The sequence below is a fragment of the Mustelus asterias genome, chromosome 7 (genome assembly GCF_964213995.1).
Source record: "Mustelus asterias chromosome 7, sMusAst1.hap1.1, whole genome shotgun sequence".
Lineage (NCBI taxonomy): Eukaryota > Metazoa > Chordata > Chondrichthyes > Carcharhiniformes > Triakidae > Mustelus > Mustelus asterias.
The window spans coordinates 119720000-119734207 of record NC_135807.1 but is presented as its reverse complement, the minus strand read 5'-3'; the positions used below and the strand labels follow the sequence as shown (position 1 = coordinate 119734207).

The window sequence follows — 14208 nt, the reverse complement described above, 5'->3', positions numbered from 1 at the left end:
TATAGTGAATGGGATCAGAAAACGATGAGTAAAATATCTGATCACCAGGTACCAAATCTATCCACCTTAATTTTCCAGAGGCAGAGTAAATTGGTTTTAATTATTCACACACAGACAAGCAAACACACACAAATGTGCAATTGCCATTTTCGTATCAGGATACCAAAAGACAGCTTTTTATTAAGTTTAAACTGTGAGAATATTATTTTTCCAATGTTACTCATATTATCATTCAAGCTTCGTGTAACCTACCTCTCATTTGATAAAAGAACATGTCGGTCAGTCACGGTCAGAGTCAACCAAGGGAAGGTGGAATACTTCAGGCATTTCACTGCATCATTAACTAATGGCAAAGAAAAACCTTGAAATTAGAGTGTAAAATCAACTGCAAAATAATTGTAAGTATTCATTCATAATTAATGTTAGCGACACGTTCAATGTCTTGTGGCAGCATTTAAAAGTGAAGGGACAGCACCACAACAAAAAGATCATCCAATTAATGGTTCCTTCGTAGTTTTCCTATTTCTACACTGCCTGTTTCAATCCTGGGATGAGGAGCACGTTTTTGTTCAGAGTCCTCCATTACCAATGTCTTTTTGCATGGATGATTTTCCATGGTAAAAAGAGAGGGAGTTCAGGAGTTTTTCCTTTCTCTTCCACCAACCTCCAAATAAGACACAGTAATTGCTGTTATTGATTTTTCTGTACTGACATTTTTCCGAAAGCACAATAGTAACAATACATGAAAAAGGGATCGACAACTGCGCATCAGAATCATTTACTTACTTTTAGCTTCTCTCACGACAGTGAATACAACTGAGCTCCATTACATGAATGGGTGTTAATTCTTTATTTAAAGAGATGATATAGATGTCAAAAACTCAACAAAGAAAGAATTGCCAACCTGCTCAGTGAGTGGTTTCATACAATACAGAAATGGAATATATTATGTGACTGAAAAATATCTATAATACATCTTAAAATAGGGCTCAGTTTATGCAATGTATCTCTGCTAATATTTAGATTTTAAAATTTCACTTTGTAATGACTGACAATTCGGTCACTATTTGCATGACTATGTTTGGAAACCCTGACTTTTGTAACACAGGCTTGGCCTCCTTGCACGTTCTGCTATTTGAATAGTGACTTAAGAGCTTCCACTGAAGTAGTTAAAAGTAGATGAAAATTTAGGGATCTCAAATGTTCAAGAGTCAATTTTCTAATGAGAAATAATACCTCAAAGTAATCATGTACATAATATTCTGGACAACTCACCAATTGCTTTCTGTGGTAGAGCTTTGCTTGGTTTTACTTGACTGTAGTAACTTCTCTGAAAGTAACCAACTTCCTCTTCCAATGTTATAGGCGGCACAGCTGTAGAAGTGTTTATAAAGTTGAATCGGTATGACAATAAATGCAACTTTAAAATCCCAAATCAGAACTTAGATTAAATGCAAATCTTCCAAATCATTGAAAGAACATCCAGTAATTTTTCTAGAAGAGATAATTTGAGCAGGATACTGAAAGTTGTGGGAAAAGGTAGATTTTTACTTTATGCATAAATATTAAGTCAGCGAATCATTTTGACGTGAAGGTAAAATACATTTTCTCTACTTTCTTTGTAGCTTAGCATTGGAATTCTTAATGCCAGATCCTGCCAACAGGAAATTATAATGATGGATGTCATCACCGGGGAGGATATCACCCAATACAACGCGTCAGTGCAATTGAGTATTTATCCAAAAAATGGGGACATTTGTATTTAATGAGAAGTCACACTTTTCAACTCTGGTAGATTGTCTTCACTAAATAATAGAACTCATGCATTCCACACAAGGTCTTTATGCCACTTCTTGCTGAATAGCTTCAAATGAGCAGACACAAGCTTCAGTTTCCCAGTTACTGGCAGTGTTAAATCTCATCATGTGTTTATCCTTGGAATTTTTTTGACCTTTTTTTCCTCCAGAAGCAAAGTAACAAGTGATGTACCAAATGAATTTAGAGTTTCACCATCCAGAGAGACCAGGATTGTACAGAGCACAGTTGGAGAACGTGCAGCTGGTTCCTGGTGTCCATGAGAACTGTCATCAGTGCACCTTGAAAGGACTAGACTTCTTTGCAAGGGAGCAATCCTTTCCACAGAAAGAATTTGGGAAAAGAATGCTTGTCAAATGTTCTTGAAGCAAAGTTTATACACACAGGATCAAAACAGAAACTTAAGTAATGATTAATATGCTAATGTATTAGCTATTGAAGCTGCTTTCCCCGAAGACTAAAACAATAAGTACTTCATTAATTTGTCTCAGAAATTACTGAACATGTCATTATGCTGGAAGTTCTCTAGCTTGAAGTGCTCAAGTTGTCTGACAGCCTTTTCTTTATGGCTGTGAGCACAGCGTGACAAAATAAAAAAAACACTGAAAAAGGTCTTAAAGTCCAGTTGTAAACAGTATACCAACAGGACAATTTAGCCACTGGCTTTTCTGTTGCAAAAGTAGTAATTGGGTAGTGAGTCTACTTTGAAAAGTAAGGAATATGGGGTCCACTTGTGGGAATGGCTGAGGGCCATTGAACCCAAGTACATTTGCAAGGCCAATCTGAATTTGTCAAAGTCTTGTTTCACAATTGCAACATCCTTTTAAGTGATAGTTAATAATTCCAACAAGGAACAAGCTCATGTGAAAATTCAGCTGAGGAATCTTTATTCCAGCTTTTATTTTCTACTAGTTACTGTGTAAATCTCACTGGTGCATTATTGTTCTCAAGTGTTACCAAGGTTTACTTTTATGTTGCGATCTTACTTCTAAAAAAACTTTGTATGCCCGGAGGACGTCATATTTAAAGCATTTTCAGAGCCTCTCATTCTTTTCATCAATATACTTTCAGAGCCTGGTATGAAAAATGTCACATGAAGGAAGTGTTACAAAAATGCCTACACCCAAGGCTACCACCAATTTGCTATTTTAAAACATATAGCAACAAGAAAGAAACGCAACACACCTATCCACATCAAGGGAGCTCCCTTTAAAACATTTCATACTGTGAGGTAAAACAATAGACTGCATTCTCCCAAGATTAGAGTCTGAGTTTAACATTGATCTGTTCAGGTTACCTTTGTCATTGGAGGATTTCAGAGGTTGCGACTGATAAGCAATAGCTGGCGCATCAACAATAGTATCAGGCAGTTTGAACAGATCCTCCATAACCTCATCGATGCATGCTTGTAGCTTTGGCTCGACATTGGGTCGCAGCTGTGCCAGAAATTCTAAAGCTCCAATTTCACGAAATAGTTGGGCTACTGAAGAATACTTTAATTGAAAAACAAATATTAGATTTACTGTTCCGTTCTTTTCTTCCTCATTATATGATTGCAGTCTAACTTGAGGTAAAATGTCAAAATTCGATAATAAGAAATTAGCTATTATGTCCAGTTAAGAGCTTTGAAATTATTAAATTGGCTTGAATTTAGCCGCAATAATATTGGCGGAACAGTTCAGTTATCATTACTATAGTTGAAACTGACAGAAATCCTTAGAGTTTGCACTTTGCAAAAGGGCAGAATATTGCAGAAATCCAGACATTGCAATCGACGATTCTAGACTTCTTCAGAGGATGCACTGTTGATGCAACCCCACCCCCAAATACAATCATGGAGTTGATGAGAAATTTCAATTTAACACAGCTAGTCTCACTATAAAAATCCTTGCAAAATGTAACTGGGCTTTTAAAAACATACTAACTTCATAACTAATATGTGATGTGGAGATGCTAGTGTTGGACTGGGCTGAACAAGTTGAGAGGTCACACGACACCAGGTTATAGTCCAACAGGCTTATTTGAAATCATAAGCTTTCGGAGTGCTGCTCTTTCATCAGGTGAAGTCACTAGTCAGGTGAGACACAAGGGAAGTCCCAGAGAACTGGAAAGTTCCAAACATCACACCCTTGTTCAAACATAGGGTGTAAAGATAAGCCTGGGAACTACAGGTCAGTCAGCTTACCTTTGGCGGTGGAGAACCTTTTAGAAACAATAATCTGGGACAAAACTAATAATCAAATGGAAAAATGTGGGTTACTTAAGTGAGCATCATGTTTAACTAACTTGCTGGAGTTTTTTGATGAGGTAAAAGGAGGGTTGATGGGGACAATGCTGTTGATGTAGTGTACATGGACTTCCAAATAATGCTTGGTGCATTGCTGCAGAACAGGCTTGTGAGCAAAGTTATAGCGCATGGAATAAAGAGGACAGTAGCAACATAGATAAGGAATTGGCTGAGTGACAGGAAACAGAGAGTAATGGTTAATGAAATCTGGAGGAAGGTTTGTAGTAGAATTCCCCTTTGGTCACTGTTTAGACCCTTTTTCTAATATATATTAATTACATAGACTTTGGTATATAGGGCGCAATTACAAAGTTTGTGGGTAATACACAACTTGGAAGCATTGTGAAACGTGAAGAGAATAGTGTAGAATTTCAAAAGGGCTTAGGCAAACTGGTGGAATGGGCGGACAGATGGCAGATAAAGTTCAAGGCAGAGAAGGGGACGTGATTCACCATGGAAGGAAGAGCATGGAAAAACAATATAATAATATAAAATAAATATACTCTAAAGAGGTGGAGGAGCAGAGGGACCTATGTGCATGAATCATTGAAGGTGGGAGGACAGGTTTGGCCTCAACTAGAGTACTGCATCAAGATCTGGCACCGCCCTGTAGAAAGGATGTGAAGACATTAGAAAGGGTGGAGAAAAGATGAATGAAAACAGCTCCAGAGATGAGGAACTCCAGTTATGAAGATCAATTGGAGAATTTTGGGCTGTTTTCCTTAGAGAAAAGAATGTTGAGAGGAGAATTGATAGATCATAGAAAAGAATCTCTACAGTGCAGGAGACAATTGGCCCAACGAGTCAGCAGGACCACAATTCCATCCAGGCCCTATCTCCGTAACCCGTAACGTATTTACCCTGCTAATCCCCCTGACAATTTACCATGGCCAATCAACCTAACCCGCACATCTTTGGACTGTGGGAGGAAACTGGAGCACCCGGAGGAAACTCACGCAGACATAGGGAGAACATGCAAACGCCACACAGACAGTCACCCGAGGATGGAATTGAATCCCTGGAGCTGTGACATAGCAGTGCTAACCACTGTGCCAGCGTGTATGCAAAATCATGAGGGGCATATATAGCAATAACCTGTTCCCACTTGTGAAAGGATTGAGAACAAGATTTAAAGTAATTAGTAAAAGAAGCAAAAAAAAAAGTGATGAGGAGAAACCTTTTTACGCAGCTAATGGTTGGAATTTGGAATGCACTGCCTGAGTGTGTGGTGAAGGCAGGTTCAATTGATGTATCTAGAAGGGAATTAGACTGTCATCTGAAAAGGGAGAATATGCAGGGTTACATGGAGAAGACAGGGGAATAGTACACACTTGACTGACACTGAGCTACCTTACCAGGATTCTTTTCCTATTATACAAACATCATTTGTAATCATAAAACAAAATAGCATTCATTCTGCTTTCCAATATCTAACACATTTAAGTCATTCCTCTAATGACTGAAAATAACTTACCTTTACAAGGCGACTACATAGTGCAAGTACCTCTCCCTGCATTGGAACTGTTGGAAAGTTAAACCATTCAAATAGTCGAATGAAAAGGCACTTTTCTTGAGCCAAATCAACAACAGAAATCAAACCATGATCAATTTTGCACAAGATATTCTTCAATGCTCGAACTCTAATTTCCACCAGTTGGTGACCTACAGGAAAGAAACAGTAAAAGTTGAAAGCCACTAGGGCAATTTAAATTTCTTCCAGATTATCAGTTAAGGTATTTAATTGGCATTTTTATATTGTAGGGGATACAGCCAATGAGAGATGTGGGGTGCTTCTTCCATTTGCTATATTTCATAATACAAATTGTCCCAGGTTCAGACAGAAATATAATTAGGGAGCGACTTCCATTGATTCAGTAGCTGAACCATCAACATGACATAGCAGAGCCTGCTTCCAGACATGCTACGCTTTTCTAGAACTTTGCATTTGTTATTGTTAAAAAATTGCATCTTGCTCAGAATAGGACTGGAACTTGAACCTGGGCCCTGGCCCCCTCGGCCACTCAATGCACATGGGTTTATCACGGGACAGAACTAGGAGTCACATGCCCCTCATCACGACCCCATTTTACCTTTAATTAAAGGAGAAAGTTTCAAACCATCTTATAAAACCTTGTATTCGTAATAATGTGTTGCTCCAATGCCAAATACTCAAACACTTAACTTCTGTTGCCAAGATCTTCTGCTCATATAGCATAAAACGTTTGGCAGCAAAATCTACACTGGATACATTATATAAAACTGACAATAAAAAAATTCACAGGCACATGAGTAATATTCCACCTCCAGAAAAGGTTTAAATAATTTCATGTCAACTTGCAACGTTTGCAGACAAGCCCAAGGGTGGTTTGAGAAAGAAGACTTCTGCCCAAAGCTAATCTGTTTTCAGGTACAGCTCAAATAGGCTGTATTTCAGCAAGTTGGCATTTACTAAGACACATTTAACAACAAAATGTATATTCACATTTTTACCTAAATATTTGATCTTTGTCTGTATTTCCAAAGTTGAGGTTAATGCAGTTTTGGAATATGAATTATTGTGTTTAGGAATGCTACTGTTAAAACATACACAAACTCTATCAAAATAATTCACTTTGTGGTGTTGATGTTAAAATGCAATCAAAGTGCCTACTGCCTGCTTGTGCATATACATCGTCACAGTGGTTAGCACTGCTGCCTCACAACGCCAGGGACCCGGGTTCAATTTCTGGCTTGGGTCACCATTGTCTGTGCGGAGTCTGCACGTTCGTCCTGTGTCTACGTGGGTTTCCTCTGGATGCTCCAGTTTCCTTCCACAGTCCGAAAGATGTAGTTAGGTGCATTGGCCATGCTAAATTCTCCCTCAGTGTACTCGAACAGACGGCAGAGTGTGGCAACTAGGAGATTTTCACAGTAACTTCATTGCAGTGTTAATGTAAGCCTACTTGTGACACTAATAAACTTTAAACCATCAGCTCCCTGGGATGCTCTGCATGGCCTGTGGGATTGATTCCCCTCTTGGTACTGGACAGGGAACAGCGTACAACAACGTACATTTTGATCACCTTCAAACTTGGTGAATTTAACTTCTCCACAGTAAAGAAAAATGCTAAAAAGTAGAAAAGCAGAATCAGGAAATGATCGAAATAATAGTTGAAGAATTAGATTCTGGGAAGCTTTTGAAAGTAGGGAGTTGTACCAAGGTGAGGGAGAGTGGTAGAGAGAGCACAGCTCAGACGGCTGAAAGTGGACTGGAGGGAGGGATGCACAAGCAGACCAGAAAGGAAAGATGGGAGAGAAAAAGAGTGGATGAAGGGCTGATGGATACTGCAGAAGTGTAGTGGGATACGGCAGCAGGATTTGAGATTTTAATACACAGACAGGAAACTGTAGAGGTCAGGGAGGCTTAGTGCCGTATTAAGTGAGGCTGAGTACAGGACAAAAAACAGGAAGCATGGTTTTCAAAAGATTTGGAGCTTATGTCGGCATGGAGTTTGGGATGCTGAAAAGAACGCACTGATGTGGCGCTTGGAGGTAACAAAGTGTACAAGTTGCATTAGTTGTAGCAGGAAGGCAATGTTGTAGAATTGAGGAATCCTAATGATGGACAGGATATGGTGTTTAAATCTCAGCTCGTGGTCAAACATCACATCAAGTAAGTAGGAAGAACAGCTAAAAGGAGACAATTTTATTTTATTTGTAATTAAAGTAATGGAAAAAATGCAATCAAACTAAAAATGGCAAAACCTAGAATCACATCCAGGAAAAAAAAGCAGTGAAAACCAAAAACAGATGGTGATATCAGTGATTGATAGAATGAGACAAGCAAGATTGCAAGGTGAAGGTATGGCTATGAATGAGTTGGGGAGTTTACATGGAGATGATGATTTAGGGAGGTTAAGTGGGCAGTGAACAGAGGAAAAAGAAGTTTCATGAAGTGTTATCAGCCTTCAACCAAGTTTATGTTAAAGCCACAATATTAACGTCATCATGAAATTATGGAAGATTGAAAGGGCCATACATATATTGCAAGATAAACCGATTATTTGTTTTATGGATCAATCTCTCAACCTATATTGTAGATTGTGGCATACAAGTCGGCCTTTGAAGCCTCAAAAAATCGTTCCAAACAAAAAACAGGGGTCAACCTATACACAAAGTATAAAATGTGAACTGCAGCGTCAATGTAGGTGGTCGCCATTTTGAAATGTGAAAAAAACACATTAAATCAAAGGATATGTTTTATTAAATAAATTATTTCCACAAATAATCTCAATCAAAACATTTTAAACATCATCAAATTCACTGTCTTTGGAATCTAACGCAAATAAATATGTCAGACTCCTATTTATTGACTACAGCTCAGCCTTCAACATTATTATTCCCACGAAACTCATCTCCAAACTCCGTGGCCTGGGCCTTGGCATCGCCCTCTGCGACTGGATCCTGAACTTCCTAACTCACAGACCACAATCAGTAAGGATAGGCAATAACACCTCCTCCACGATCATCCCTCGACACTGGTGCCCCACAAGGCTCTATTCCCAGCCCCCTACTATACTCCTTATGCACCTATGACTGTGTGGCCAAATTCCCCTCCAATTCAATTTTCAAGTTTGCTGACAACACCACCGTAGTGGGTCGGATCTCAAACAATGATGAGACAGAGTACAGGAATGAGATAGAGAATCTGGTGAACTGGTGCGGCAACAATAATCTCTCCCTCAATGTCAACAAAACGAAGGAGATTGTCATCAACTTCAGAAAGCGTAAAGGAGAACATGCCCCTGTCTACATCAACGGGGACGAAGTAGAAAGGGTCGAGAGCTTCAAGTTTTTAGGTGTCCAGATCATCAACAACCTGTCCTGATCCCCCCCATGCTGACACTATAGTTAAGAAAGCCCACCAATGCCTCTGCTTTCTCAGAAGACTAAGGAAATTTGGCATATCAGCTACGACTCTCAACAACTTTTACAAATGCAACATAGAAACGATTCTTTCTGGTTGTATCACAGCTTGGTATGGCCCCTCCTCTGACCGCAAGGAACTACAAAAAGTCATGAATGTCACCCAATCCATCACACAAACCAGCCTCCCATCCATTGACTCTGTCTACACTTCCCGCTGCCTTGGCAAAGCAGCCAGCATAATTAAGGACCCCATGCACACCGGACATTCTCTCTTCCACCTTCTGTCGTTGGGAAAAAGATACAAAAGTCTGAGATTACGGACCAACTGACTCAAGAACAGCTTCTTCCCTGCTGCTGTCAGACTTTTGAATGGACTTACCTTGCATTCAGTTGATCTTTCTCTACACCCTAGCTATGACTGTAACACTACATTCTGCACTCTCTCGTTTCCTTCTCTATGAACGGTATGTTTTGTCTGTATAGCGTGCAAGAAATAATACTTTTCACTGTATGTTAATACATGTGACAATAATAAATCAAATCAAAAAATTCATCAATTCATTCTGAACCACTTTGGCATCATCGAAAGGATCCCACTCTGGATCAGATTTAGTTCTTTGTTTCACAATTATCCTTCCACAACAAATCATCTTCCTGTCCATTGAATTAGATATTCCATATTTTTCCAATGATGAGGTTAATTCGTGAATTGAAAGGATTCAATGATTTGACGAAGAAACCAAACAATACATTAAGCAGGACATCACTGTGAAGCTTTTTCTCAGTCAGCTATCCACCTATTCCATTCAATAAAAACATGATACTTGAATGACTTGAAGAACATATCCAAAGGTTGAACGATAGAAATTAGGCCCCCTGATATAACTGCAATTTAGATGTCACTCGGATCGGTTTTATAGGATTCTGAACATGTCCCACACTGACAAGCTGTGTTCTTGTGTAGGCCACTGGCACACCTATTCCACTATCAGTCCAAAACTTCGCTCTAGCCTCATCCATCCAATCATTGTCATGAACATACACAAAAACCCCTGCAGGGAACTTCATTTTCAGCATGGTTTTGCATTTGAAAATTACCACTGCCTTTAATTTCATTCTGTTGGCTATGGAGGATGGTACCACTGAGAATCTCACCTTCTCGCATCCCGTTGATTTCACTCAAACTGTTTTTGAACCTTTCCACTTCACGGTTTGGTTGCTGGGCATATTGAAATTCATGGGCGTTTCAGCCATGTGACAAAATAGGTACTCGTGTTTGAGAGCTGTGTGACGATGAATTGTTGGAAACTGGGAATTTTGGCATCAAAGTTTTTTGGCTGTCTCTAAGCTATCTCATCTTCTGCCGCAACAGTAGACATTTTCATTTTTAAAGCAGCTACACCAACTCGCTGTTGCTCTGAAATCTTTGCTGGACTTGGGATTTGATTTGACCCACTTAGATGCGTATGCATACATTGCATTTCTGGTGATGATGGTACCATTTTGATGATTTTCGAGGAACCATTCTGATAGATGCTCCTTAAGATCAAGCCTGTGGATGCTCCCTGTTCACATGAAACATTTAGGCTTGGGCATCTTCTTCAGGGTGGATTCCCTCTTCCCAATTTTTCACGAATGCTAAATTCTCTTGCTGCAGCGCAGTTATGAGTTAGCAAATTTCATAAATTTTACATGCAAACTTGTACTTCAAATCTTTTCTCCAGAGGACCCATTTCTGTTTGTCATTTGACACGTGCAGTCTGCTGTATGGGTGTGCCTTAAATTTCATGGTTAATCTTGGCAACACAGACAGTATCACCTAGTTGATCGTATACACATTGTAAGCACGACATGCATTTCGAAGGTGAAAAGTTGAGACCAATTCCTACTGCGAGTACAGCATTCCTTAGCAGTAAAGGGGGGCGGCACGGTAGCACAGTGGTTAGCACTGCTGCTTCACAGCTCCAGGGATCTGGGTTCGATTCCCGGCTTGGGTCACTGTCTGTGTGGAGTTTGCACATTCTCCACGTGTCTGCGTGGGTTTCCTCCGGGTGCTCCGGTTTCCTCCCACAGTCCAAAGATGTGCGGGTTAGGTTGATTGGCCAGGTTAAAAATTGCCCCTTAGTGTCCTGAGATGTGTAGGTTAGAGGGATTAGCGGGTAAATATGTGGGGGTAGGGCCTGGGTGGGATTGTGGTCGGTGCAGACTCGATGGGCCGAATGGCCTCCTTCTGCACTGTAGGGTTTCTATGATTTCTATGATAAAGGAGTCGACAAATATACTCAGAATAAGCCTGAACAAGATTTTCAGTGTCGAGAAAAATGAATCACCTTATAAGCCAGGTTGACTTATACACCATACACTACAGTAAATGAAGAGACAACATTTACCTGTACTATAAAAAAATTTTAAAAATAAAGTGGCATTCCCATTCCAACATGCTACATTTCATTTGAGTTATGGACCCAGAACATCCAATCTCCAGATGAAGATACCTCAGACCCCCAAGGTGCGCTACAGAATTCCTCGGAAGACCAGGTGCACTGACAACACCGAAATTGCTCGGGAAGTCTGGACATCGATGGGTGATTCCCCTGCAATTGGAACCCCCCCCCACCCCACCCCCAAAAGAAAACTCCAACTGAGGTAGCATCAGAAACTTTGGACTTGCTTATCTGGTAGTTGCCAAGGAATTGTTACACAGGGAAAAAAAGCAGTTCTAACACCTGGGTAACTATTGATAATTATTCACAAGGACACCCTCAGGCCCAGACTAGCCAACTGGGTTCCACAACTGAACCCAGCTCTCCCTCACCAACTCCCCTCAATGGCAAACCATATCACTCTACCCACTTATCTCACCACACTCATCCATTTAGATACTGAAAAGTTATTTAAATGCCCCAAAGCTTTTCACTCAGTTAGAGATCGATAACTGACCAAAAAGCAGTTAATGCCATGAACTCCGCAACCCCCGATGATCTTTTGCTATTTAGAAAGACTGCCAAAAAAAAATGCTCCATATTTCTGACAAGGCCACACGAGAAAGTCAGGGTGAGAAATGATGGGCTCCAGTGTAAGCTGAAAGAAGAGGAACTGAGATGGATTCCAACATGAGAAACTGAGAGGCATTTAGAGAGAGACTCCACTACTACAGAGAGAGAGAGAGAGAGACTCCACTGTGACGCTATTATAGAGAGAGAGGGACTCCAACTTGATTTTCGAGTTTGCTGATGACACCACCGTAGTGGGTCGAATCTCAAACAATGACGAGACAGAGTACAGGAGAGAGATAGAGAATTTGGTGAACTGGTGCAACAAGAATAATCTCCCTCAATGTCAACAAAACGAAGGAGATAGTCATCGATCTCAGGAAGCATAGTGCAGGACATAACCCTGTCTACATCAATGGGGATGAAGTAGAAATGGTCGAGGGCTTCAAGTTTTTAGTGTCCAGATCACCAACAACCTGTCCTGGGCCCCCCATGCCAACACTATAGTAAAGAAAGCTGACCAATGACTTTACTTTCTCAGAAGACTATGGAAATTTGGTATATCCACTACGATTATCACCAACTTTAACAGATGCACCATAGAAAGCATTCTTTCTGGTTGTGTCACAGCTTAGTATAGCTCCTGCTCTATCTAAGACCGCAAGGAACTACAAAGGATCGTGAACGAAGCCCAGTCCATCACTCAAACCGGCCTCCCACCCATTGACACTAACTATACACCCCGGTGCCTCGGAAAGCAACCAGGATAATCAAGGACTCCACGTACCCTGGGCAATCTCTCTTCCACCTTCTTCCGTCAAAAAAAAAGTCTGAGGTCACGTACCAACCGACTCAAGAACAACTTCTTCCTTGCTGCCATCAGACTTTTGAATGGACTTACCTTGCATTAAGTTGATCTTTCTCTACACCCTAGCTATGACTGTAACACTACATCCTGCACTCAATCCTTTCTTTCTCTAGGAACAGAATGCTTTGTCTGCAGAGTGCGCAAGAAACAATACCTTCCACGGTATATCCATACATGTGACAATAATAAATCAAATTTTATAGAGACTCCACCGAGACACTATTATAGAGAGAGGGAGAGGGTCTCCACCGAGACACTATTATAGAGGGAGAGGGTCTCCACCGAGAAGCCCTTATTCAGAGAGGGTCTCCACTGAGACACTATTATAAGAGGCTGCAGTGTGTTTTCCGGATATATACAGAGGGACTCCGCGCTGATACTGAATATTGCGCTATCAGAGTGATTTCGCGGCCGCTCTGTACCCAGTTTTTTGATGAGCGCCGACAGCTCCATCCCCGAGCCCGGCTCCCGGATCCTCAGATTCAACCGTCGCGCCGGTCCGCCGGGGAAATGTGTCCGAGTCCGCGGGGAATGGACTCCGGGTGAAACATCAACCCCGCCAACCCGTTCCGTGTGTCGCTAATTGTTTTACAGGCAGTTTAATTAAAAGGCTACCAGGTTTGCTGACGGGGCTACAGTGTGGTTTGATCCGGACGGTTGGATTGTTATCGATCGCCGTCAATGTTGCCCGCAATCCAACTGCATTCTGGGAACTGTAGTTCCTCACGACTCCCAGCAGCCTCCGGGGCAGAGAGCGCATGCGCAATAACTCGCAGTTCCGCGGCCGGATGGCGGCGGGGCGGGGTTTAGAATGTAGGCGGGGCCTGGAGAGGAGGCGGGGCCTGGTGAGATTAGGCGGGGCATGGAATGTGGTCTGAGTTTGGGGGTCAGTGGGCGAGGTTATTTTTGTGGGCGTGGTTTAGCTCAGTGGGTGGGGGGCTTGGTGTCTGTAGGCGGGGTTTGGGGTCTGTGGGCGGGGTTTGGTCTGTGGGCGGGGTTTGGTGTCTGTAGGCGGTGTTTGGGGTCTGTGGGTGGGGTTTGGTCTGTGGGCGGGATTTGGTGTCTGTGGGCGGGGTTTGGGGTCAGTGGGTGGGGTTTGGTCTGAGGGTGGGGTTTGGGGTCTGTGGGCGGGGTTTGGCCTGTGGGCGGGGTTTGGGGTCTGTGGGTGGGGATTGATCTGTGGGCGGGGTTTGGAGTCTGTGGGCGGGGTTTGGGGTCTGTGGGTGGGGATTGATCTGTGGGCGGGGTTTGGGGTCTATGGGCGGGGTTTGGGGTCTGTGGATGGGGTTTGGTCTGTGGGCGGGGTTTGGGGGTCTGTGGGCGGGGTTTGGGGTCTG

At 41.8% G+C, this 14208-nt stretch overlaps 1 protein-coding gene across 1 annotated transcript in view; it reads right to left on the bottom strand.

The window, feature by feature from the left end:
- rttn (rotatin) overlaps positions 1 to 13360 on the bottom strand; it is a 224289-nt gene extending 210929 nt beyond the window's left edge. Inside the window, exons 1-5 of the mRNA XM_078217148.1 lie at positions 13294 to 13360; positions 5577 to 5764; positions 3113 to 3308; positions 1276 to 1374; positions 253 to 343 (exon numbers count right to left, since the gene is read on the bottom strand). Of these exons, the coding sequence (XP_078073274.1) occupies positions 253 to 343; positions 1276 to 1374; positions 3113 to 3308; positions 5577 to 5764; positions 13294 to 13324 (605 nt within the window). The 5' untranslated portion in view covers positions 13325 to 13360. The remainder of the gene's footprint in view (positions 1 to 252; positions 344 to 1275; positions 1375 to 3112; positions 3309 to 5576; positions 5765 to 13293) is intronic.
- Positions 13361 to 14208: the final 848 nt, after the last annotated feature.